This window comes from Scylla paramamosain, chromosome 19 (genome assembly GCF_035594125.1).
Source record: "Scylla paramamosain isolate STU-SP2022 chromosome 19, ASM3559412v1, whole genome shotgun sequence".
Taxonomy (NCBI): Eukaryota; Metazoa; Arthropoda; class Malacostraca; order Decapoda; family Portunidae; genus Scylla; species Scylla paramamosain.
The window spans coordinates 22,343,642-22,371,141 of NC_087169.1; the positions used below are offsets into that span (position 1 = coordinate 22,343,642).

A 27,500-nucleotide genomic window follows, 5' to 3' on the forward strand; every position below is an offset into this window, starting at 1 on the left:
GAGAGAGAGAGAGAGAGAGAGAGAGAGAGAGAGAGAGAGAGAGAGAGAGAGAGAGAGAGAGAGAGAGAGAGTTAATATCATAAAGGTAATACATAAGATTATTCATTCATTCACTCAGAAGAAGAAGAGATGAAAAGAAATACGTACATAGAATGGTGTGTGTGTGTGTGTGTGTGTGTGTGTGTGTGTGTGTGTGTGTGTGTGTGTGTGTGTGTGTGTGTGTGTGTGTGTGTGTGTGTGTGTGTGTGTGTGTGTGTCTTATTCATCATATTCATTTTTTTCACTTTACAACATTATAGTAACAAATGTAAAACTCTCTCTCTCTCTCTCTCTCTCTCTCTCTCTCTCTCTCTCTCTCTCTCTCTCTCTCTCTCTCTCTCTCTCTCTCTTTATCTTACTTTCTGTCCCTTCGTAACTCTTTTTCTGTCTTAACTTTATCACCTCATCTCTCTCCCTCTACCTTATCCTTCCTCTCTGTAACTCTCTATCTTAACCTCTCTCTCTCTCTCTCTCTCTGCCTCCCTCCACCACTTACCTTTTGTCGTCTCATCTCCTCATAATCCTCATCATCTGTGGGCAGCTCATGGCGACACATTGGGCAGGAGTTAGTGTTGGCCAGCCAGGGGAGAATGCAGGTTGAGTGGAAGGTGTGAGAACAGGGCAGTTGTCTCCCTTCCTCCTCCTGCAGCCACTCCTTCAGGCATATGGCACACTGGGTTCCTGTGAATAAGTGTGGGTTTGGTATGTACTTCTCTGGTTCTCTGGTGTGCTTGGAGACTTGGTATGTGTGTGTGTGTGTGTGTGTGTGTGTGTTTTGTGCGTGTGGAAGCAAAGAAGAGATGGATTGGTTAGTAAGTTATGTGAATTTATTTTTTGGTGTTTTTATCTTGAGTGTGGATGCAAAGGAGAGATGGGTTGGTTAGCAGGTGAAGGGTAAGTAAGTTTATTCAGTGTTTTTTAGCTCTGAATGTATCTGGAAAGAAATGATTGAGTGTTAGTTTACATATTTCCGAGCCTGTAATTTTGTTTTTTTTTAATATATTTACTTGTTACTGTTATTATCATAAATTTTCTTTTTAATTAAGTGAGTTTAATTGGTGCTTTTTATGTTGAGTGCTGACTGGTTAGCTAGTTATGTTGAGTTTATTTTGCCTTTTTCTTCTGAGTACTGATGCAAAGACTCTCTCTCTCTCTCTCTCTCTCTCTCTCTCTCTCTCCACACCTCCTGCTGCCTCACCCTTCTTGTGCCCTGTGACTGTGGGTAAGTTTTCCACCACATCCTTGGAGGCAGGTGGGGGCGGCCTCTCTCCCAATCCCGACAGGTGCGAGAACTCCAGCTGAAGGTCCTGAAGAAGGGAGGAGGTATTAGAGGACTCATAACAACATGTATCATCATCATTAGTATTATTTTGTTTGAGTCTTCGTAAAGATCGTGAATAAGGGAGGTGGTATTAGAGGTGTTATAAATGCACATGTTATCATTATCATCATTTTTTTATTGGAGTCCAGCTGAAGATTTTAAAGAAGAGATGTTATATCAATATTATTCACAAATCTCACTCATCTCACTCACTCATTCAGACTCACTCACTCAGACACATTAACAAACCTATGTACGTACCTTCCAGCATCTAAACCTAACCTAACCAAACCTATACTTTGAATAAAAACACTAATTTATCCCCCCAAAAAAACTCTCCACAAATCTTATCCACATCTTACTCCGAGACTGCCAACCCACCTGCCAGTATCCCGTGTGCAGGAGGAGGCGTGCCAGGTGCAGGAAGTGGTCTGGTGTCTGGCCTGGACCGAGAGGCTGACAGTTGTGCTCATCAAAATAGGATGCCATTTTTGTTCTTGTCTTGTCCTGTCTTGTCCTGGAATGAAAGGGAAGGGTTAGCTGTACTCGTCTGAAGGCTGAAACTAAAATTGGTTGAATATTACAGTCTGGAATGAGAGAAGAGATTAACTGTGTTTGTTTGAAGGATGAAACTATAATTGGTAGGAATGTTTGAGGAATGAGAGAAGAGGTTAGATGTGGTTGTCTGAAGGTTGAAACTAACACTGGTTGGAATGTTACAGCCTGGAATGAAAGAAGAGGTTAGGTGTGTTTGTCTGAAGGGTGATACTATAACTGGTTGGAATGTTACAGCTTGGAATGAGAGAAAAAGGTTAGATGTGGTTGGCTGAAGGTTGAAACTAACACTGGTTGGAATGTTACAGCCTGGAATGAAAGGAGAGGTTAGGTGTGTTTGTCTGAAGGGTGATACTATAACTGGTTGGAATGTTACAGCTTGGAATGAGAGAAAAAGGTTAGATGTGGTTGGCTGAAGGTTGAAACTATAACTGGCTGGAATGAGAGAAGGTTCATTGGCAACACAGCAAAATACATGCCAGATGTGTATTTCCTTCTTACTCACAAATCATCTCATCAAAATACATGGAAAAGTGTGTGTGTGTCTTCTGCTTCTGACTCCATGACTTAAAACATCAGTATATATGAAAAAAGGGTGTATTTGTATCAGACTCAATTACTAACATACAAAGATACATACAAAAAAATAAATAAATAAATAAAAAAAGTGTATTTTACCAGATTCCATTACTAACACACTTATATGCACGAAAACCCTCATATTTAAGACCACACAATCCATTACAAATCAAAACATCAAGAAAAAAATAATAAAAACACCTTAAAGTCAGACACCCTATACATTTCACGACCTAAAACATTAAAAAACATAAGAAACTAGCATTTTAAAACCTGCACTGTCACTGTGTAGTATTATAAACCTCTATTTTTAACTCTTCTGCCTTATTTAACGACAAATTTGCATGTTTAATTAAAGTACAGTTTGCTATGTGTCCGTGTTACCTGTTAAGTTGATTGTAAGAAGCCCAGATAGATGAAAACAGGCGATATTTTGGATTTTTTAAAGGGCCAGTCTGATCAGCTGATTCTTAAGTAAAAGATGGTGCAAGATTTGGTTTATTTCGGAGGAATGCGTATTCGGTTTATTTATCTCGTGTTTTGAAGTGATTTTCTGTTTAACTGGTTCTAGTTATTTTTATTATTTGTTTTATATGTAATTAAAATTATATTACTTTCCTTTTTGGATACTTTTTTTCGGCTGAAACTGTATTTTTTCGGCTGTTTGGTATGAGGCGTGTGTGAAAATGAAATTGGCCAATGGTATCCAGCAGGAGGCAAAAAAAGGAAGACCAAAGAGAAGATTTATGGATCCAGTAAAAGAAGTTACGCAATTGGTGGCTGTATTATAATTTCTGAAGACTTTTTTTTCTCTCTCTCTTCTTTTTCTTGTTTTTTTCAATTACCGTTATTTTTCAACGCTGTTACGTTAAGAATGTCTTATTTTGCTTTCTTTAGGTTGATTTCTATCTTAAGTGTAAAAAATAAGAGAGAGAGAGAGAGAGAGAGAGAGAGAGAGAGAGAGAGAGAGAGAGAGAGAGAGAGAGAGAGAGAGAGAGAGAGAGAGAGAGAGAGAGAGAGAGAATATTTACAAGATGACTTGCATCTTTTCTATTGATCACGCTTTATGTTCTTTTATATCATCTATATATATCTTTTTATCTCTACTTCTTCCACGCTTTATCTCTCATGTTCTCTTTCTCTCTATTTGTTATCTTTCTTTTCTCTCCATTTCTCCCTTCTTATCCCTCTCTCTGTTAAAAAAAATAATCTTCTATTTTCTTCACTATCTTTGTAAACGCTCTTCTTCTATCCTTTCTCTATCTTTAACTTCTCTTCTTTCTCTTTCTCTACTCGCATCTTCTGCTACACTTTCTCTCTTCGTAACCTCTCCTCCTCCTCTTTTCCTCCACCCTCTTTACAGCATCCAGTCCTCTCCACCTCCTCCCCTTACAATCTCGCATCTTCCTCCTCCCTCCCTACCAGTAACCTCATCTTTTCTCCTCCCTCAATACCCTCCAGGCTCTCCTCCACCACTATCCAGCGCCTCCCTGTGCCTCCAAGCCCCTCCCATCCGCCCCGGTCCCTCCCAGTCTCTCCCAGTACCTCCCAGTGGTCATCTAACTGGTACACACTACACGGGTTAGGTTAGAAGCTTCAGTGTGTCACAACCCAGCCTCTGATAGGGGTATACTCTCTCACACACACGTACTTTGAATCTCTCTCTCTCTCTTTCCTTCTCTGTCTCAGCTCACCTGGCTCTGACGCTGACTTCGGTTTACTTGTTCAACTCCAGTGCCCTAAGTAAGTGTGCTTTTGGTTTGTTATTTTGTTTGTTTGTTTGTTTTCGTGTGTTTTGGTTATTTCTAAGCTAAGATTATTGCTTTGTGTTGTTTGTTTGTTTGTGTCTTATTTTGTTTTGAAGTTAAATTTACCAAGCAAACGTTTTCGAAGGAAAGGGACTGTAAAGCAAATGTTTCGTGGCATACGTTTGTGAAGGAAACGTTTTCAGTGTTTGCTTGTCTATTTGTTTGTTTGTTTGTTTGTTTGTTTGTTTGTTTGTTGTTGTTGTTGTTGTTGGAGTTGTGATAAGAAAATATTGTAAGGAAGGAAAGAAGGAAGTAAGGAAAAAGAAGAAATTAAGGAAGGGAAAGGAGGGAGGGAAAGGAAGTAGAAAAAGAAAGGCAGGAAAAAGAAAAACTGAAAAAACAAAGAGAAAGAGAGAGAGAGAGAGAGAGAGAGAGAGAGAGAGAGAGAGAGAGAGAGAGAGAGAGAGAGAGAGAGAGAGAGAGCACCCCGGGTGAAAATAACTGCTCTTCACACAAATTTCTCCTCCGCAAGGTTTTTCCTGACCCAGTCCTCTCCTCCACCGACGCCTCCCACCCCCATGATCCCCGAGGTGTCCTAACAGTGGGGAAGAGAATGATATAACTCTCTCTCTCTCTCTCTCTCTCTCTCTCTCTCTCTCTCTCTCTCTCTCTCTCTCTCTCTCTCTCTGGTAGAATTACTGGTTGACTATTTAACGCTTGGGCAACTTTCAAGCACTCTGGGAACACTTAAGAGAGCCTCTGTCAACAATATACAACATTGGGAAGAGTGGGAAGCATTTTAGAAAGACTTGGTGAAACGCGACAGGCATTACCCGTAGAGTAAGTGAAACGCGAAATGCAAAGTCCGTAGAGTTTTTAACCGCGGCGAAATCTCGAAGGTCTTTCTGTAAATTGTCTTCCCATTTTTACACTGATGGTCGGATTGAAGTAAAATTTTCACCACATATATGTTACTTAAATGCCTATCTTGTGGCAAAGTGGCATTAAATTTTGTGGATAGGTTTTTGAGATATGGTACGTTTTATTCTGGATAGGGATAGCCTAGAAAAGTAGTCCTGTGTCCACACTAAGACTCAGATTCGGATAAGACTTTCAGCGAATATTTATTACTTAAATACTCTTACTTGATCTTGCGACCATGTAAGCATGAAATTTATCCATAGGTTTTTTTTTTTTTTTTTGGAGATATTACACAAATGGTTAGGCTACTAGATTAAGATCAAGAAAACAACGAAATAAATAACTAAACCAAACAAACGTAAACTAAAACTTCAAACAAACAAAAATAAAATTAACAAACCCACAAAAAAAAAAACACAAGGTACAAGTAATATAGAGACAACAAAACAAGATATAGTGAGTCGTACGCCCGCCAGCTTCTCTATAGTCCCATGGCCCTACGTTGCCGGCTCCACCTCCTTTACATGGCGTTGTCGTACTGCCTTCACCACCTCCTCCTCTCCTTATCTCCTCTGCCTTCTCCTCCTCCTCCTTCTCTCCTTAACTCCTCTTCCTTTTCCTCCTCCTCCTCCTTCACTTGGGGGGTCTCAAGTCATTTATCTCCGTGTCTGTTTTATTGTTTTTTTTTTTTTTTTTTTTTTTTTTTTTTTTTTGAGAGAGAGAGAGAGAGAGAGAGAGAGAGAGAGAGAGAGAGAGAGAGAGAGAGAGAGAGAGAGAGAGAGAGAGAGAGAAAATGCCTGCACTTTCTATACCTCACAGCTAATAAAAATAAGAATAACTCTCTCATTTTCCTTTTTCTTCTCCGTTCTTATTTTAATTCCCTTCTTCCTGTCATCACAAACACTATCTTCACTTTTTTTCTTTTTACTTATCTAAGGCTCTAGTTGAAGTTACACACGGTTATTCAAGTATTAAGATTCTAGTGACAGATTAACAAGCTTTCCACATCATGAACAGGATAAACACGCTTGAGAACCCAGCTAAGTATCTCTGTGGCGGAGAGAGAGCAATGTTTGAAAATATAAGCTTTAAGTTTACCTATCACATCTACGGTCTGAGTTTAGTTGTAATCTGGGTGGCAAATATTTATTTTTTTTTTTCAAAGTTTATGGTATCAGTTGAGTTTTGTTCTGGGCATTGTAATAATCTAGGTGGCCTTTGAAAACAGTCGTTGCGAGAAAGTAGAGGGTTTCAAAATACGGGCTCTCTCTCTCTCTCTCTCTCTCTGTAACAGTGAAACTCGATTAACTCAGCATCTTTTACAGGTCCTCGCAGCCCCCACGCCTTAGGGGAGGAGGCGTGGCCGCGACATGATGGCGGGCGCGTGGGTGCTGTTTTTCCTGGCAAGCGTGGCGGTAACTCTAGCAGGAGGAGCAATAGAAGGAGTGTGGGGACGTTTTCTTGAGGATGACAACGCCTTAGCTAATTACGGGAATTCAGTGCTCTTGGGTCCTATTCCTTCACGCCCTGAGCTGTCTACGAGGATCAATGATAAGGCCTTGCCAGATCCTACGTCCCTGCCCCCTAATCCTCCTCCCAAGTACTCCTTCCAATCCTCAGTGTCTAATATTCCGTCACCCCCATAAGGATCTAGCAGACATCCTAACTAATCTGCAGATCCTTAACATCCTCACCACCCAGGATGCTCAGGTCCTCGCCGCCCACGCGCAGGATACGGTGTTCGAGACGCCCTTCCTTGGTGCTGACAGCTCGAGGCACCAGTCAGCTGTGTACGATATGGCAGTGTCATCCTCAAGGGACACCGCTGACGGAGTTCTACCAGTACTTCGACCCGGACCAAGCCCCAAAGCCCGCCGGTCACCCCCCAGTCTCGCCCCTCGCCCTGCCACCCCTCCACACCCCGCCCGCCACGCACCACGAGTCCAAAGTGCGTCCTCCGAGCAACACTACCCCGCCAGCAGCAGTGGGTTTGATCCCTCTTTCCCCCAGTCCTGCTCCTTCTGATTTTCAACCTGCCCATTCTGACTCTTAATCCGCCCCACTCTGGCTCCAGCTCCACCCACTCATCCTCCAGTCCCGCCCAGCATGCTAGCCCACCCCTCTCCTCTTCTAGCCCTGCCCACCCCTCTCCCAGCCCCTCCCATTCTCCCTCTACTCCAACCCAGCTTCCTACCCCGCCCCACCCACGCTACCTTTCCCCCCTTTCAGCCCATGACTGGACCGGCGCCCCCTGCAGACACCAGCGTGGAGGTGGAGGGGTCCTCTGCCCCCCCTCGCCATGCCAGCAGAAGTAGACCTGAGCCACATAATGAAGCCAACTGATTCAGGATGAGCCGCCCAGCGCCGCCACGCCCTCCCCTCGCCCAGCTGGCGGCGCTCAGTCAGTACCTGCAGTGGCTCAAGCAGCAACAGCAACAACAACAACAACAACAACAACAACAACAACAACAGGAGGAGGAGGAGCAGACAGCGCCCACCGAGGAGATGATCCTGGCCAGCATCCTGCACCACTACAACCAGCAGCAGCAGCAGACGGATCCCACCCCCACCGAGATCCCCTACGTCCCGCCCCTGCACGGCCCTTTTCATGACGTTGCACCCCCTGCTCCCCCAATCCCTGCAGGCCAACCTCCCTCCCCGCCCCAGTCCACCGCGGACGTCTCCTTGCTGCCCCAGGCTGACGCCGGTTCCTCGTCTTCTGGGGGCGGCCTGAGTGCCTGCGTGGAGGGCGGCGGGCTGTGCCCTGCTGCTGTCAGGCCTGCTGGCGCTGGGCTTCACCACGGCCTTCATCACGCCCGGTGGTTCTGCCTGCCTTCGGGCATGCTGGGTCGCCGCCGCCGCGCCGCGCCAGGCGAAGGCAGCCCAGTGTTGGACTTCCTGAGGCACCACCGCGCCGAGATGCTGGCGGCGGGCGTCGCGCGGGTGGAGGCGGAGCTGCACAGGCCCCTGGACCCCGCCCTGCTGCAGACCCTGGAGGAAGGCAACCCGCGGCCACCTCCTGCCCCTTCTGCGGCAGACCCTCCGCAGACCTGCGCCGCACTCTTTACGCTTGATCAGGCAAATATGTGACGCCGCGGCCCAGCCAGTGACGCCGCCCTCCCAGGCCAGGGTCATCACGGCCCAGCAGTGCCTCCTGCTAGCAGCCGCGCACCACCTCTGACCACAAGCCAGCCCGCCATGCCCACGCCACCCTGCCGCCCTGCCCGAGAAGCCGCCACCACGCACATGAGGTTACTGACACACAAGTCACGATGCTATGTACACTGTTTATCTGGTGTTCTTGGAACCATACATGAGCTGCGGCGAGAAATGACAAGTAACGAAACAATTAGCATGAAAGAAAGATAAAAAATGTTGTAACCTTAAAATGTATGATCTTTGGCGTCTGTCGGGCCTCGTTCTGGACGGGCCTGGCCCCGACGTTCCTGAAAGTAAAGCCTGCCTAGTCGTCCATCTGCTTTCCCGCCTCAGTCTGCCTCGCAGGGCCCTCAGGCGGGGGGCTGACGGATTAGTCCTGTCCGGGACTGGCGGCGGTCTGGTCCTCTGATCTGAACTGGAATAAGAACTCTGAGGTCTTCTCGTACACGACGAAGGTGATGGCTGTGGCGGGCACTACACGCATCAGGTTGGGCGACAGTCCCCTATAGAACCCGACGATGTGGTTCAGTCTGTAAAAGAGACGAGGAGTGCCTGTGAGAGTCTGTAGCAAGACGCGAGACTGAGATGGAGTAAAGAGAACGAAGAGGAGGATAAGGCAAGAAAAGTAAAGCATATGCTGGAAGAAAAGTACAAAAGCGCAGGAAGACGTGAAGAGAATGAAGAAAAGGATGTTGGATGGCAAGTGAAGAGAATAAAAAAAGTACGGGAAAAGAAAAAAGAAAAATAGGATGAAGAGGAGGGTAAAGAAAGGAAAGTAAAGAGGATGAAGAAAAGTATAAGGAAAGAAAAGTACTGTAATGAGGATGGAAATACAGCATTAATGACGAAAGTAAAGAAACCAGTGGACCTAAATATACTGAGAACAAAGTAGAAAACCTTGGCCATTAAAACAGAACTACATTCGAAATTAGAAAAAGAATATGGATAAAATAAACAAATAATAGTAACATTCTGTGCTGACGAGGAAAAAAAATAGTAGTTATTTATGATTAGATAGGCAATAAAGATATAATACATTCCTCTCATTAATTATTTCGATTAAGTTTGTAATTTATTCAATACTGGGTTGGTATTTATGTATTTATTCTATGGTATTTACGGTACTTCAGTTAATTTATTCATAAAAGATTAATATTCCTCTAATAGTTTGTTACTGTATCCTTCATTCCAACTGTGGCCTCGTATAACTTAGGAAGTATTTAACTGTGTTCGTGTAGTTTTATAATCAGTCTTCCTGCTTCCCACCGAGATGACCCAATTCCCTTTCTTGAAGTGTCCACTGAGAACCAGTTTAAGAGAGATGACCCAATTCCCTTTCTTGAAGTGTCCACTGAGAACCAGTTTAAGAGAACTCAGACCATCACCTTCCACTACAGTATTCTCTCGCAATGATTGTCTCTTGCATTTAGTTGCATTCAGTGTAGCCAGTGCCAGAGCAGCTTCAGGAAAAAGTTATGCCTTCCCCTCTCCCCCATGCAATTGATCCCAAAATTTCAACACGGAGGAAACCAGTGTAAGCCATAACCCAAGACTGTAATCTCTGCAATATCTGATTTACTTTGTGCTGTGAACTCTTGTAGTCTTGTATCCAGGAAAAGTTAGCCTTCTTTGTGGCCACACAGACGATCCAAAGCTTACAAACAAGCAGTAGAAGCAGCCCAGGGAACCACTTTCACTACACTCTCTCAGCACTAATTCATCAGCCAGCAAACAGAAGTAAGCAGAGCACCTAAGGTATTTCCGGGAGCCAGACTCAGCTCTTTCAGACACCACAAAACAAGGACTTAACAGTTCTTATCTACCCTGACCCCGTTGCCAAGACTGCATTGCTTGAGGAGAGGAGACTGAGGCACATACTGGTCGACTAAAGGATAAATAACGTAGTTTCATGCAGTCAAGTATATATGAGAGACTTGATAAATATAAGCTCTAAAGGATATAGATAAGAGATGATAGTGTTAAGAGACCGGGGACATAAACTTGAGATACACAAACTACTCAACATATGTGTAACTAATTGTATGGTTTCATGCAGAGCCATACAAACATAGAATATCCTAACAAAGTAGTCTGGCTCTAAAGGATATAGGGAACATGCATGGAGTACAAGCAGATATGAAAACTGCATACATAACACAGCTCCAAGTCATGTCATGCAATATAAAAGTAATCCAGCAACTGGAGGATATACACAAGATGCATTAGTTCCTCTCTATTAGGTGTGCTATGAAGCATCCTAGGGTGGCAATGCAGGGGTGGCTAGCTACAGGTGAGGCAAGGTGTGCAGGAGTTCTTACCTCAGTTGGAGGCCCTTGTGCAGGAGACAAGGAATGAATAAAACTCGAAGGTACTGCGGTCAAGTTTATATATTTTTCTTATAAAATTCACTTGTGGCATTGATGACAGTTTGCAATCAATCTCATCCTAACAATGAGTGATGCGTGTGTGTATGTGAGAGGGAGGAGAGGCAGGCGGCTGCGTCCACAGCTCACCTCGGCAGTGCAGGCACGGCCATGAGTCAAGTAACATGGCACTCCACTTCCATTACACCTCCCTCCACCCTCCTCTCAGCCTCCAGTCCTCTGATCCAGCGACAACATACAGAATCTGACAGTGTACTGATTCCTAGCAGATCAGGACTTGGGAATGAGGGAAGGCAGTGAGGGGAAGAGGAATACAGCGTGGTGTGTTACTCAACTCCCTCGGCCACGCCTCCACCGCATCAGGGAAAGTGTTTTATCAGCGAGACATAGAAAAATATCCTCCTCTTGTGAACATAAATCAACAAATGCCCTCACTTGTGAATAAATGTGGAACCAAAAAATACGATAAACATTATCTCCCTTCACTTTGTAGTCACACCATCTCTCTTTAGACAAAAACTGAACTGATGAGGGAAGATTTTTTTAGATAAAGAAAAACTATTATGAGTATATCACAGCAGCTGTCTCCACCTCACAAGGACCTCCTCCTCCTGACACTAAGAGTAACAAAAGAATATGACACACAAATGTACGATCGCTCAGTAGGAAAATATAGAAATTTCACTCTCTCTCTCGGCCTGCAATTCCCAACCTCAACAAACCAATTAATGACCCTCAATTGACCACCCTCGTGAGTACGGCCACAAGACCCCGTGACTCAGCGAGGGACAATGAATAACGTGAGCATCAGTAATAACCTTAACTTAGAGAAACGTGTGGATACTACTGGAAAAACTCTAACTTGGTATAAGAAATGCAAGAAAAAAAACGCTGGAAACTGGTGAATTATTTTGACGACATAGAAAAGAGAAAAGGAAAGCGACATACACAGACACAGACACAGTTTAGCGTTTTTTTATCGCTCAGTCTTATATCAAGTTAGAGTTCTCCCAGTAGTACATATGCATGTATGTATGTATGATCTGCAGACAACAACACATAACAACAAATGATGATAATAATAATAATAATAATAATAATAATAATAATAATAATAATAATAATGTTACAGCTACGTGTCTTCTGCAGTGTTGCCATTTCCTTGAGTAAGACGCACTAACTCGCTAACCTTAGCTTAATTTGTGCCGCCTGTGGCTGACGGGATATAGCAAAACACAGCCCGGGGACACCAGCCTGTGGGCAATGCAGCCTTTTGGGGGGGGCGGACAGCGCTGACTAGAGGGAGACTTAACAGTACAAAGACAAGGCTGCCACTTGCCCAGAACCCATGACAGCAGGGTGCACATAAGGCAGAGAGGGGCTGGGGACTGGAGTGAACCATTCCAGTGTCAAGAGGGCAGAACAAGTCCTCCTCCTCCACTTTATGGCCTGCATTCATAAACACTTTGCTCTCTCTCTCCCTTGCCATGACTATTTTCAAAGGCCAGTGTTGATTAGCCTGGTTCCACAAAACTGTTTTCTCCTGTTAATATTGTAGAAAATCTTGTTAATCTGTCACTAAAACCATAAAAACACTCTTGAAAACCACTAACTTCAACTGGAGCCTTTTGCAAAGTAGTGGAGGTGTGGTACAGAAGTGTTTCAGAATACAGTCCTATGTTGTATATTAAGGAATTGTTGGAGTACTGATCACAACACTAAGGGAAGAGAAAGACACACCCTAGACACATATTGCATTGAGACGCATTGCACCTCCCTTCCTCTGAGCTGCTACGTGAATGGGAAGAGGGAAAATGGGAGAACGGGAGAAGGGACTTAGCCTACGACACTCCAACTGAATATATACGTAAACATACGTCATACCACTCATTCACACGGCATACAGCTAATACGTGTTCCCTTCTAGAAACCAATACACTGACAAAGAGAACTGGTGCAGCTATACAGTGAGGTAATGAATATATGGACAACACACTTGCTCTATACAATGGCCCACTTCCTCGCCTCCCTTCGTGACAACTTGATACACTCCTAGTGACGTGGATAGCTAGCGGCATGCAAGACTGACCTGCAGCCTTGGGTGCTACACTGCCTGGCCTCTGCAACACCCCTCATCATCCCTCACACACCTCATGATGGCTATTTGGCTTTTCTATATGGAATTATATAAGGGAGTATAAGACAGTGTGTATACAAGTCCCTCATATGCACTATTTAGGATGGCTGTATCTATGCACCACTAGACAAGCACCTAACTGCATTCCCACATGTGTATGGAACTGAAATACATTTAAAAAAAGTTGTGTGTGAATATAAGACAGGACAAGTGTATGCATATTCAGTCCCTTGCACCTTTATATATATATCTGCAAAACATTTATAAAGTCCTGTGCTTTCTGTAAGTGACAGGACGGGTATATCTATTCAGTCCATCAAACACACAACACAGGAAGGATATGGGGGACATGGCTAAGCTAAGCACCTAGTTGGGTCAAAACACATGGGTATTCGATTCAAGCCAAATGTTTTCAAGTACAAGGGCATGCATGTATCCACTCCTTCCTTCTACCACTGGAATATCAAGGAGGGATGATGGGGCAGCCTCAGACAGCCACAGTAACTACTTACAGGCAAAGGTGCAGCCTCTAAAATATTGGAACGTGAAATTCATCGGCAATATAATGCAACTCTGAGCAACACTACAACTGCGTCACGTCCCATGCGAGTACGGGGGGGGGGGGGGGAAGAGCGCCTGAGCATCGTGTGAGTCATTTATCTACAACCATAATCACAGGAGAGAGAAATGGTTATCAATGTTTATTCTTAGTTACAACCACAATAGGGAGAAAGAAACGGTAGGTGATTTTAATTCTTAGTTCGTTCAGTTAATCCACTTTCTCCTCTTCCAAAACCAAGATAAGAGAGGAAGAAATAGTTACTGATATTTAATTCTTGCTAGTTCATTCAATTGACTCCACTCTCTCCTCTACAACCATGGGAGAAAGAAACAGTAATCTATCTTTTTTCTTCATAATTCCACTTAACTGATACCACTCCTCCCTCTGCTAGTACGAATAAGTACTGAAAGACCTCAATGGAAGAAAAACCCCAACACTTTACCACAGCCGAGGGACAGAGAGACCATGGGCTGTGATGGTACTGACCAGGGAACACCAACCGAACCTTAGCATCGCCAAATCCAGCGGCAAAATAACTTAAGCTTTACTCCACCTCGCCTCACGTCAACTCCTCTATAGACTGTGTATATACAAACTATTCCCACACCAAACACTCAGACATACACACTGTGGGAATTTCAGGGGGAGAACACAATATCGCAGGGGTGCCAATGCAATCTCGAACCCAGAAAAGAGAGGAAACACAAGTCACAAACGTCAGGTGCTAAATGAAGATGCAGAATGACAGGGTGAGTTAAATGATAATGACATGGTGGTGAAGGTGTGGCGATGACGCGGCCCTCAGGAATTGTTGCTCCCGGAGACAGTTTCGTATATGAGGAAGACAAGGCAAATATTGGGCATGACGTGGAGGAGGTAAGGAGACAGGCCACGGTAGAAGCCCTGCAGACCCTCGTACCTCCAGGTTTCTTTGATGCAGTGTCTTAGGTTGTCGTATTGTGCGTGCTGGTCCTGCATGCGCGCCCTCAGCACCTGGTAGGGGTACGTGGTGACAGCCGCGAACAGCTTGGACAGTGAGGCAGAAGGCGAGGTTACTCCACCATGGTCTGTGAACAAAGGAAATGCTGGCTAATAGTATGTTTTGTGTTCAGCTGACCTTCACTAACCAAATACTACAGTAAAATCCCTCTTATCCCAGCATCAACGGGACCGCCAACATGCTGGATACTTGACAGTTGCCGGATACTTGAATAGAAGTGAAATTATGTCCTTCTGATCTTTTCAAGCTGAACCACTCGTATAACACTTTGTCCATCATTTCACCACGATGATACTGCAGTGTGTGACGATTTTCCGCTGCCTTTGGGGTGTCGGTGGCTTTCATGTAATCCCGCAACTTTTTCGTTTGGGATTTAATGTCATAAAATAGTTGATGAGCCCACACCATATTCCGCCATTAGTTGCTGTCTGCTTTCACCTCTCTCTAATCGTCGACAAATGTCTACCTTCTGCTTAAGTGTAAGCACAACATGCTTCCTCTTTTCTACAACTTTAGGCATGATGAAGGCATCAGGTGATAAACAGTGCACACGCGGGACTGAGTCACTGAGTAAACACAGTGCAGTGGGCCCGCGGGTAGTGCGAAGCAGTGTGCTCTGGTGGCGAGGGGACAAAGTATGCCTCGTGCGGGAATTTTAATTGATTTTATGAATACACATTGATTTTTTATTGATATTAAGGCTCGGGGAAAAATGTGCCGGATACTTGAATGCCGGATGAGAGGGATTTTACTGTAGATACTTTGACCTCTTTGTTGCACCTTACTCTTTTTCCATAGCTGTGAATAAAGGGAAAAAATGAAGAAAAGGGTAGTTAAAAGGTTAAGAATGTAAAAATAGGTATAGTTATTATTTCTACTATTAACTGAACACACATTTACATAAAGAAAAGCTGTAAGAAGGCATCAGGAACACGCACCTGCCTATTTCCACCATCATCCCCATCAACACATTCTGTCTATATCAACCTGATCACTGAGTCTGTCCTATTCACCTGCCAGTCTACGAGAACCAGTTACAACTTGTGACAACCATCCACGCTCACTACAGGCGAGGAGGGAAGGGGAAACGTGACAAATTGGAAGCCTGTATAGATTCACTCACAACAGAAACCAGTGCATTAGTACCAAGACACATCACATGCATGAAGAGTTATGCAGAAGAGGATGAGTGGCGAAGGCAACAGATAACATGAGCACTGGAAAAACCTTATCAGTGAGTGCTGTTAAGATATTTATGCATATTTTACAGGACTACACATTGGAAAGTAGTACATTTTTTAAAGAGATGTATCGTAGTGGTGGTGGTGGTGGAGTAACCAAGAGCTATAATGGTAGAGAGAGAGAGAGAGAGAGAGAGAGAGAGAGAGAGAGAGAGAGAGAGAGAGAGAGAGAGAGAGAGAGAGAGAGAGAGAGAGAGAGAGAGAGAGAGAGAGAGAGAGAGAGAGAGAGAGAGAGAAATTTAAGCAAGCCCACAGTAATAGACAAAACCAAAGACACACACACACACACACACACACACACACACACACACACACACACACACACACACACACACACACACACTGGTCAGAGAAGCAACATGAGAAGGTAAAAGAGGACAGAGGCAATGTATCCACCCCCCAAGAAACCCTAACAGACTCCCTGGTGCCAGTCAGTCTGTTCTGCAGCCTTTTACTATTCAGACCAACCTCACAGCCACTTGTGCAAGCAGATCAGCTCTCTGACGCACCAGAAAGGACAAAGGTCGGCTGTGACGTTAGAGGATGAGGAGGAGGAGATGAGAAGATAGAGGGAGAGGAGAGAAGGAGAGATTTGAAGCTATATGTTTTAATGTGATAAATTGAGGTTATGGGAGGAGAAAAAAGTTTGTAGAATGTACTGTAGAAGGGAGAAATGCTGTGTAGTGACGAGAAAATGAGGTTTGTGCAAAGAGTAAGGCTCTTAAATGCACTGTACAAGGAAATATATAAAGAAAAAAAGTCAAATAAAGAAGTGAAACAGAAAATAAAGAACCAAACAGCAAAATAAACCCACAAAAAAAAATAACACAATAAAAAAAAAAATCATAATAAAATAAATGAATAATGATAAAAAGCTCAAAACACTCACCAGCTTAGAATCAATGGGAAGACTGCGGTATCGGTTGTACTGCACCTTCATCTCTTCGTACGCCATGAACTGCAGCGCCCCGTGACTCACTCCAAATACCCCGGGCACAAAACCCTGCAGAACGGGAACAAATGGTCAGTTCTTGCATTCACTAAGGATTCAGGTGTAATGGTAATGTGTATTGTGGTGTAAGATTCCATGTGTGTGTGTGTGTTGTGTGTGTGTGTGTGTGTGTGTGTGTGTGTGTGTTGTGTGTGTGTGTGTGTGTGTGTGTGTGTGTGTGTGTGTGTGTGTGTGTGTGTGTGTGATAAGTGGTGATGGTTGTAGGAGTGTTGATAGTAGGAAGGCACAAGTTTGTATCATAAAAAAGGAAGATAAATAAAGTGCATGACTAAATGATTAAAGAAATAAGGATAAAAGTAAGGAAATCAAACCGTAAGAAGAATAAACAAAAGGAAAACAAGAATGACATGAAGGAAAAAGAAGAAAAGTATGTAGAATAGAGAAAGAAACCAGGAAAAAAAAAAAACAGGAAAACAAGAACCAGAAAAGAAAACCTTACAACCAACCCAGGAAAGCAAGGGGAAACCACAAAAACTCCCCAGGAACAGAGACGACTCACCTCCCCCAACCCCCAGCAGGAGAGAGACAGAGAGAGAGACAAACAACAAGCAGGTCACTGGAGCCTCACCTTGTACAGACCACGCACTCCCTCGTAACTTGTAGGTCTTAACGAGCGCGTCCACCATGCCATTGTAGTGTGTGGCACTTGCCGCGGCACCAGCACTGGCACCTTCGGTGTACTGGAGGCACAACCTGAAGGAGGGGCAGAAGAAGTTGTTTGTTTAGCTTCGTTGAGTCGAATACTTAAATAAAACATATGAATTTGCCTTTCAATGTGGTGTTTATGCATGAGAAGCCTCGTGAATTCAGATATGCATATATATGTGCTTAAAATATACTCAAGTATAAACAAAACATATGAACTTGATATCCCACAATAATGTTTATGTTACCTTCACCAAATCAAAATAACAATTATACTGAACAATACAACAAGTAGGAATAAATAAAGGGTGTATGAGAGAAAATGAAAGTTGTAATGAGGCTGGGAGAGAGAGGAAGGCCAGCTGGAAGGTGAAAGGACAAGGTAAAGGAGAGCAGGAGTGAAAGAGGCGGTGACAGGCCAGGTGCTGGAATACTGGGAAAGTTAGGACAGGAAATGGTGATGTGGAAATCCTTCTCCCCTGGCCACACACTTCAGAGACAATGAGTGACTCAGGGAATGCAGAAATGAACAGACAAATTTATCTGACATAAGGAAAACCAATACTACCTGTGCTACATTATACAGACAACTTAATCTAACAAACAAGACACAAACACCACTGACAGACAAAAATAAAGGTGAAATAAATGAGAAACAACCCATTTATACAAAACCACCACCGCCACCACCATCACTACATCACACAAAACAAGCACAACAAATTACTAAAGACAGATACAAGAACCCTACCTGGTTTTGACGACCCATATGGGGTTGGTCATGACGAGGGTGAGCAACGCCAGCCTCTGCCGCGGCCACCATGTGCAGGCCTGGCCCCAGGTGCACCTTGGAGTTGCCGCCCTGAAGCCATGACTTGATGGTGTTGTAACTGTGGGAGGAGAGAAAATGTATTTAGGAGGGGGGGAATAAAGATGATGGATGGAGAAGCTGCAGAAGTGTGTGGGTTGCAAATATATTTTCTTTTAATGCCTCTAGTCACATGGTGTTGTGAGGTGGTAGGCAGGTGTGGGAATGACAGAGGGGGCTAGACTGAAGGAGATTAAGCTAAAGAACTGTATCAGGAATATGAGGAGAGATGAGGGTTAGAAGGACAATACAAAGGTGGTACATAAAAAGGAGACAGAAAGACCAGAATGAGGGAGATAGACTAGACTGAAAGAAGTGAGGCAGACTGTAAACAGAAAAATAGTGTTAGAGATGGACATAAGCTAGACTGTGGAATATAACCTACATTAGACAGGAATGGTAAAAAACAATAATAATAATAATAATAATAATAAACTAAAAACACAAAATTGACTAGGTAACTTTCCTATAACACAAACACTATACAAAAAGTGATAGTGAAAATTTATGTTGATTAAACTGACATTGCAACAATTTCCCAACAAGCAATGATAAAACTGATTACACACACACACACACACACACACATCTCAAGGCTGTATATGTATTGAAATGCCAGAAAATAATCACTATTTGAATATCCAAACCTCACATCGCCACCTCCCCCACAACACATACAGATAACCTGGCTTTGTGAACTGTGATAGGCAGGCAGGCAGGCAGACAGACAGACAACCTTCATAATGCACACGCCCATGAAATAATCTGGACTTTGAACTGTGGACTCTGAACTACACACACACACACACACACACACACACCAGAGGAAAACTAGTGGGTGTAATTATAAAACGAGATATCAAGGGAAAATATGAGAGAGAGAGAGAGAGAGAGAGAGAGAGAGAGAGAGAGAGAGAGAGAGAGAGAGAGAGAGAGAGACGAACCACTAAACTTGCATTACAAACTCCAATACGATAACATCCTGACCGTTTACCTCCCTGCTCACCGATCACAAAAGCTAACACCAATTCTACAAGCAATACAAAGGCTACAGAGCATCTACAGTTATTTAAGAGTCCTTGTGCACCCATACACACGAGCAGAGAGGTACACACGTGTGGGTATAAGAGTTATGTAAGATTAACTGTCATTGCGTAACTGGGAGACGAAGTGAGAGAGAGAGGGAGAGGCCGGCAGTCATTCAGGCTTGCCAAGTTTCAGCGGGGTCTTGTCTCCTCCTATCATTTTTATCTTTTCTTTTTGTCTCTATAAAGTAAAGTTGCACGCATCTCTCTCTCTCTCTCTCTCTCTCTCTCTCTCTCTCTCTCTCTCTCTCTCTCTCTCTCTCTCTCTCTCTCTCTCTCTCTTTCTAAGAAGGTAATAGATATACGCACACAATTCCTTGCACAATACAGCTCATCTTTCGCTCGCTCTCTTTCTGTTTCTTGACCAGACCACTTCTTTTCACACACCTTTCTTTACCCTCTCTCTCTCTCTCTCTCTCTCTCTCTCTCTCTCTCTCTCTCTCTCTCTGGGTCACCTCTAAGCGCGTGAGGTAGTTTAATAAAAAAGAACACCTCACGTGATGTTACTGCCAAGCCAACTAGCTCTCCCAACACCCCCCGCCATTCTCTCTCCCTACCTTTCTCCCCTACCCCTCTCTCTTCCTCTCCCCCCTCTCCCTATCTCCTCCCCCTTACTCTAACACCGTGCCAAAGTTCAGCTTATACAAGAATCCTGTCACGTAACCTGGGATAGTTTGATATTTGTGATGGTATTTTGAATACCTGAGAATTTTGGTTTGTTTTGGTATGTTTTAGTTCTCTCTCTCTCTCTCTCTCTCTCTCTCTCTCTCTCTCTCTCTCTCTCTCTCTCTTGAATTTGCATTAAAACTGTTAAGATTATAGAGATATGATATTATTGCTGCTGCTGCTGCTGCTGCTGCTGCTGCTACTACTACTACTACTACTACTACTACTACTACTACTACTACTACTACTACTGGGGTTATGAAGGCACTCTTGAAGGCCAAAATAACTTACAATAAAGCCAGTTAGGATTGTAAAGATACTGTCACCACCACCACCACCACCACTACAACCACTACTACTACTTATGCCAAGGTGGTCTAAAAACATCGTAACATTTATTTTTTTCCAACTAAAAAAAAAGTCAAGGCTCCACTTTCTAACATCTATAGGCTCAAACTAGAAGCGGCCTGGGCGTTTCAACATTTAGGCATATACGAATTATTACGTATTTTTTTAAGGCTTCTATGAGTGTTTAAGGTTACGCGCAAGGCCTGTTTATCGGCCCATCCTTGAGAGAGAGAGAGAGAGAGAGAGAGAGAGAGAGAGAGAGAGAGAGAGAGAGAGAGAGAGAGAGAGAGAGAGAGATTACAGTAAGGTGAGGTATACCCTGCTTGGTAACAGCCCCCGCTCTCTCTCTCTCTCTCTCTCTCTCTCTCTCTCTCTCTCTCATCGATTCTACTGTCCTCTCACCTCCTCTCCCTCAAAGTAACCTTTAGAGCAATTTTCATTCCTAACCTTACCATTTCCTTCCCTCTAATCTTCATCTCCCTACTACATTATTTTCCTAACTACCCTTTCCTTCCCTCTCATCTTCCTCTCCCCTCAAACTAACACCCCCCTTCCTTTTTATCACACCATTCCTAACCTTACATCTCTTCTCATCCCATTTAACCTTTTCAAATTCCATTCCTAACCTATTATCTCGCTCTCTCCTTCACTCGTAACCTTCTTTTGTCTATACACCTAACCTTACCTAATTTTAAAGCTTCTTAATTCACCGTATTACTTTTCTTCTCTCATCTTACCTACGATGATATGACATCAAGACAATAAAATATAAACTTGATAAACCAAAAGAGTACAACAGAAGATAAGTTATCATAAAGGTGTCTTCTTGAAAGCTCTGAAGATACGTGTGTATGAATAGAATAAAGCACAGGGACCCGCTTAGAAACTGCTTGCATGTCATAAAACAGAGGAAGGTTACTGGTCGGGAGGAGAAGGAAGAGGAAGAGGAGGATGGGGTGGTGGTGGTGGTGGTGGTGGTGGTGGTAGTAGTAGTAGTAGTGGTGGTAAAGAGAATAAAGATAAGAATAATAAAAATGAAGATAACGAAGAAAAGACAATATGCAGAACTGAGAGAGAGAGAGAGAGAGAGAGAGAGAGAGAGAGAGAGGAGAGAGAGAGAGAGAGAGAGAGAGAGAGAGAGAGAGAGAGAGAGAGAGAGAGAGAGAGTACCCCCCCGCCAGCCACCAACACACCCTACCCTCCCAAACCCCACAAGACACACAGGCAGACGGACACAAACAGAAGACGCGCGCCTATTGGCTGTCGTCAAGGCAATGCAAGGCTCGGCCCACACTCCTCGCGCGCTGATTGGCTGTCTATTCTTAGCTCTGCAGGAACTTGCCCTCTCTGTACTATTGCCCTCTATAATAATATAATGAGACGGTATATTCGTAAAAAAGATAAGACACGGTGGGGTTCAGGGAATACACAGGCCGTGGTAACAGTTGCAGGGTGGACGAGTGGATAGATGGAAAGCTATTAGTGGATAAATAAAGAGTACATTTTGGGGGTTAGCTGAGTGGATTGTAAAATAGAGAGGGCAAATTCGTAATAGAAAAAAAAAAAAATAAGAGGAAGTGTGGCTTTACGGAAGGGATAAGGCATGTTAACTGGTACAGACAGGATGGATGGATATAGGATATGCTCTGAAGGATAGACAGAAGGAGAAATACATAGAGGGTGTCAGGGAAGCGGTAAGCCATGGTAACAAATAAAGGATAGATAGAGATATTAATAGATGCACGATTTTTAAGAGGTTATGTTTTATAAAGATAAGACAAATGAGGTGCTTTGGCAACTTAAACAATAACGATGCCCTTGTAACCTTTGAGAGAGAGAGAGAGAGAGAGAGAGAGAGAGAGAGAGAGAGAGAGAGAGAGAGAGAGAGAGAGAGAGAGAGAGAGAGAGAGAGAGAGACTACTACTATATAGAACAAAAGATGTATTAATAAAATAGACAAATAGATATGCAACTACTCTAATACAAAACATTAATTAAACAAGTCGATAAATGTCTACCTGCAACATTAGATAAATAAAATAAACAAATTAATTACTCGGATTCTCAGTGACGTTTTATTTCAACCAGTTAAAACAGAATCATCAATAAGCTATCAGTAGGAAGACGATAACAATCTTGAAACTCCCGCACCACCATCACACCACAGAAATTTCCACTATAGTCAGTGAAAAATTGAGATAAGAGGCTGAAATATTAAGAATAGAAGATAAAGATGCAGTGGAAAAAAAAAATTGTATTAAGAGGCTGGAATGCTAAGAAGATAACGAAAAAAAAAAATAACTGAAATTTTAAGATACGAGGCTGGAATTTTAAGAATAGAAGACAAACAAAGATGCAGTGAAAAAAAACTGTGATAAGACGCTAAAATGCTAAAAAGAGAACAGAAAAAAACAAATAGTGAAATTTTGAGATAAGAGGCTGGAATGTTATAAAAATAAACATACTGAAAAAAAAAATGAGATAAGAGGCTGGGATGCTACGAAGAGAACAGACAAACAAATAAGCAATGGAAAAAATGGAGAGAAGCTGGAATATTACGAGAAACAGAACCAAGGGGATAATCAAACAAAATCTGACAAACCCCCCCAAAGATATTTCTGTAACGAAGCGCCCACAAACAAATAAACACGGTCAAACACAAAGCCAAACTTTATTATTTTTTTTCCTGGGATCACGAGGCAATTCAACAAAAGTACGTGCGTCGTTAAGAAAGAAAGAAAGAAAGAAAGAAAGAAAGAAAGAAAGAAAGAAAGAATACGTTGCATTTTTTTTTTTTCACATGACTACATACATTTCGGGGTCTTACCTCCTGAAGTTAAAAAATACCAGGGTTTTCAAACGGTTTTCCTTATTCTAGCATTTTTTTTTTTGATCCCGTACTATAAATAGGAAACCCCCTTGGGAGCCCGTGTTATCATCTCAGTGACCTTTGGATGCAGCCCTCGTGAGATACAGCACTGAATACCACATTTAGTTCATGTCATCTACTGAGTTTTCAGGCGATTTTTTTCCTGCTTCCAGTGATAACGTCAACAAAGAATTACGTACCACCAAGAAAAATACTCCTGGGTACCTGACTTATAATATTTATGGCCATTGGATGCAGCTGACGAGATGAAGCATTGAATGAAACGACATTTTATCCTGTCATAACAAAACCAGGCTATTCAGACGCGTTTTCTTGCTTCAAATAATAGTTTATACTCCAGGAACCTGACTTATAATCGAAGCAGCTGGCGAGATGAGGCTGAAATGAAACGAAATTTTATCCTGTCATAACAAAACCAGGCTATTCAGACGCGATTTCTTGCTTCAAATAATAGTTTATACTCCCAGGAACCTGACTTATAATCGGCTGGCGAGATGAGGCTGAAAAATGAAACGAAACTTTTATCCTTACATAACAAAAACAGGCTATTCACAGGCTTTACCACTTGCATGAAAAATACCCTTGAAAACCTGACCCACCCTCCCTGTGGCCACTGGAAACAGTCCTTATCAGATAAAACACTAAAGAAACGCGAGATTTTGCTTCCATAATCTAATAAAACTCGGGTACTCTTCCATCGCACGCTCTATTTCTGCTTGGCGCCTCTCTGGGAATGTTAGGTGCTCTAATTCTGGTGCTGATATGCAGTGATGACCTCCCACACCCTTGACGAGGCGGAGGCGGGTTACTCTGATATCAAGGCTTGTATTTTTTTTTTTCAAGGATGAAGATAAGAACAAGGTATGCCACCAGGGAAAAGATTGGGAAAAAAAAGGTTCTATAAGCGGAAACAGAAAAAAATATTGGGGTCAAGATATGTTTTTGAGTGAGTGAGAGAGAGAGAGAGAGAGACGAGAGAGAGAGAGAGAGAGAGAGAGAGAGAGAGAGAGAGAATGATGCAAGAGCAAATACACACACACACACACACACACACACACACACACAGAGGAACGCGCGAAGACACAATATAAAAAACAAAATATTATTGTCACCACGGCTGCTTCCTCCGCCTTTTCAACAACACGACAACACGATCAAGGCCCTTCGGTGCTTGGAGGAGGAGGAGGGAGGAGGAGGAGGAGGAGGAGGAGGAGGAGGAGGGACAAAGGGTTTTAATAATAGTAACCACATTAAATCACAGCATGCTTGTCTGGTTAGGAAAGAAAGATGAAGGTGAGGAGGAGGGCAAAATGTTTTTAAAATAGTAATGAAATCTTCCAGTCATTCCTTCCTTGTTTGGTTATGGGAGGAAGAAGAAGAAGAAGAAGAAAAGGTTCTCGTAAGAGTAACCAAATCCAGTCATTGCTTGCTTCTTTCGTTAAAGGAAGAGGAGGAGGAAGAAGAAATGGAAGCTGAAGAACAGAAAGGGAAAGAAAGAGAAAATAATTTTTTTATTTGTCTGATTAAGAGAAGAGAAGAGAAGAGAAGAGAGGAGGAGGAGGAGGAGGAACCGGTCTATCTCAAATGTACTGCGCTGTGGATACCATTCCTGTTCCCACGTGTGTGTGTATGTGTGTGTGTGTGTGTGTGTGTGTGTGTGTGTGTGTTAGCCACGTGAAATCCGCAGTATTTTTTTTTTTTTTTTTTTGGGGGGGGGGGGGTCGGTTGCGCGCGTGTCTCTGAGCATGTGACCCACGTGGGAGGCGGTGTGGCTTGAGGTGTGTCTGTCCGTGTGTCCTGTGCGTGAGCATGTGTGCATCCCCACGTGGAGCCAATGGCATCTATAGTGTGTATGTGTGTGTGTGTGTGTGTGTGACAGTATGCACCTCAATAACTCTACCTACTGTCACACACACACACACACACACACACACGTTAGCGAGAGCAGCCAGACAGACGGACGAGAGATGAACAGGGGAAGGGAAAATAACTCGCAGGGGAAGTGATAGACAAGAGGTACTGATAGACACCGAGATACGCACGAGCAGGCCAACACACGCCACGCAGCAGACGGGGTACAAAGAAACACGAGACCAGAAACGGGAAAGAAGATTAGGAAGTTAAGCTAGACTGAAAATTTTAGCGAAGGAATGTTTTTAAAAGGAGGAGAAGGAGGAAGAGGTATACAAAAGGTTTTAATAATAGCAAACTGAATTATTAGCGGCTTCCTTGTTTAGTTAATAGAGGGAGAAGACAAATATTATTAAAATCAACAATAAGAATAACTGAACTAGCCTTTTTACATTATCTTGTAATAAATTAGTGTGTTTTGACTAATTCTTTGGAGTTAAGAATTTGTTCAGTGTCGTGTCGTGTCGTCTCTCTCTCTCTCTCTCTCTCTCTCTCTCTCTCTCTCTCTCTCTCTCTCTCTCTCTTGCACCCAAACAAAACGCAGAAGTCAATGAAGGATGTTTTTTTGGGGGAAGAGGTTTGAAGGACGCTGGGACACACACACACACACACACACACACACACACACGTCCGTCACTCTTGTGCCACGCGCAGTAATCCCTCCCCCTGTCTCTCCTCTGTTTACTTGCGCAGTTTGCGTAAGACAGAAAGAGTAGATACTTGTAGATAGTGTTATCATGTTTTGTACGAGGAGACACAGGGGTGGAAGTGTGGGTTATCAATTTATTTAAGTTGTTGTTGTCGCTGGTAATGTTATGACGTGTGGGTAGTGTGAACTGTGGGTAGTTAATTAATTATATTTTTTGTGTGTTGCTTAATAAAACGTCAAACTCAATTTTTCGCATGACAAACGTACACACAAACCACTTTAAATACACATACTCTCACCTATAACGCTTTCCACCTTCCACTAATAACAATACAGATTAAATAAGAGTGTGGTGTGATTATACCCAAGGCAGGAAGGGCGGGGGGGGGGTATGAAGTACGAGGTCCAGGGAGTGTGGCGTGGTCAGTGGGGTCTGTTGCTATACGTAAGGTGGAGAGAGGCTGGATAGTGACAGAGACAGATATAGAAACAGGTTAAGAATGCAGTGAATGGTCAGAGATATATATAGATAGATAGATAGATGGGTTTATGTAGAAAGAATATATGAGGGGAAAAAGTCCACAGATTATGAATGCTATAGATGAAATGATAGATGGAGGAAAGATCGGTGAGGTGATGATGGATATAAATAGATCACGAATACAGTGGATGGGTAGATGGATAGAGGAAATGTACTGAGATGGTAAGAGAGGAAGAAATAGAGGTATAGGGTGTGACTGGATGAATCAGGGAGATGGAGTAGATAGAGGTGGATGGAAGGAAAGGTGGAAGGTGAGAATTATGTGTGAGGTTGGATGGATGGAAGGAAGGAAGGAAAGATAGATGGAAAGTGTGAGGCTGGGGGGGTGAAGGAAATTAATGAAATGAAATGAAGTTGATTTATTCATGTGAGAGAGAGAGAGAGAGAGAGAGAGAGAGAGAGAGAGAGAGAGAGAGAGAGAGAGGAGAGAGAGAGAGAGGAGAGAGAGAGAGAGAGAGAGAGAGAGAGAAACAGCAAACTTACACGAAGTAGGAAAAAAAAATGTGTGTGTGTGTGTGTGCAGACACGTAGTAGACCCAGCTGACCGCACGTATGCCACACACACACACACACACACACACACACACACACACACACACACACGACCTTCAAGAAAATCATAACAAAATACATCCACACGTCTGTATAAATATGTGGTGTGTGTGTGTGTGTGTGTGTGTGTGTGTGTGTAACAGGGTACGTATGTGCCCACGCTCCCTGTAACCCCCCTGTGTGTGTATGTAGTGTGTGGTGTGTAGGTCTCCACGAGTAACCTTCAGCCTCTCTAAGGGCGTCTCTCTCTCTCTCTCTCTCTCTCTCTCTCTCTCTCTCTCTCTCTCTCAAGCCACCCCATCACGTCACAGCCTCCTCGCACGCTGGTTGGTCACATCAGGAGGTGTGTTGGGCCGTGCCTCCAACACCTCCCACCCCCCCCTCCCCTTAAATCACCCCCCAACCCCTCATAATGTAAAGCCAGCACCCCCCCACCTTCACCCCCCACATCTTCTGCCTCCTCCATCCACACCAACGTATGACTGGCTGGCCTTGTCGTTGTTGTTGTTGTTGTTGAAGCTGTTTTGGTTTTGCTGGTTGTGGTGATAGTGGTGACAACAACAAAAACAATGATAATAGTGATGGTAGTAGTAGTAGTAGTAGTATGGAGCTTTAAGTAGTGACGAGTAATATTGGTAGTAGTAGTAGTAGTAGTAGTAGTAGTAGTAGTAGTAGTAGTACACGTAA

The 27,500-nt window shown here is 43.4% G+C and overlaps 3 protein-coding genes across 3 annotated transcripts in view; 1 reads left to right on the forward strand and 2 right to left on the reverse strand.

The window, feature by feature from the left end:
• LOC135109928 (E3 ubiquitin-protein ligase RNF181-like) overlaps window positions 1–2,999 on the reverse strand; it is a 3,198-nt gene extending 199 nt beyond the window's left edge. Inside the window, exons 1-4 of the mRNA XM_064021833.1 lie at window positions 2,879–2,999; window positions 1,742–1,877; window positions 1,238–1,346; window positions 536–720 (exon numbers count right to left, since the gene is read on the reverse strand). Of these exons, the coding sequence (XP_063877903.1) occupies window positions 536–720; window positions 1,238–1,346; window positions 1,742–1,849 (402 nt within the window). The 5' untranslated portion in view covers window positions 1,850–1,877; window positions 2,879–2,999. The remainder of the gene's footprint in view (window positions 1–535; window positions 721–1,237; window positions 1,347–1,741; window positions 1,878–2,878) is intronic.
• A 672-nt stretch (window positions 3,000–3,671) lies between these two features.
• LOC135109927 (nuclear receptor coactivator 2-like) lies at window positions 3,672–9,067 on the forward strand. Its single transcript, XM_064021832.1, has 2 exons — window positions 3,672–4,237; window positions 6,489–9,067. Exon 2 carries the CDS (start codon window positions 7,513–7,515, stop codon window positions 8,251–8,253), a length of 741 nt encoding a protein of 246 aa, XP_063877902.1. The 5' UTR covers window positions 3,672–4,237; window positions 6,489–7,512; the 3' UTR covers window positions 8,254–9,067.
• LOC135109502 (solute carrier family 25 member 32-like) overlaps window positions 8,431–27,500 on the reverse strand; it is a gene marked incomplete at its 5' end in the record, with an annotated part of 29,587 nt that continues 10,517 nt past the window's right edge. The window contains 7 exon segments of the mRNA XM_064020882.1: window positions 8,431–8,852; window positions 14,325–14,490; window positions 16,532–16,649; window positions 17,227–17,250; window positions 17,252–17,351; window positions 18,055–18,098; window positions 18,100–18,193. Coding sequence (XP_063876952.1) covers window positions 8,693–8,852; window positions 14,325–14,490; window positions 16,532–16,649; window positions 17,227–17,250; window positions 17,252–17,351; window positions 18,055–18,098; window positions 18,100–18,193 — 706 coding nt within the window.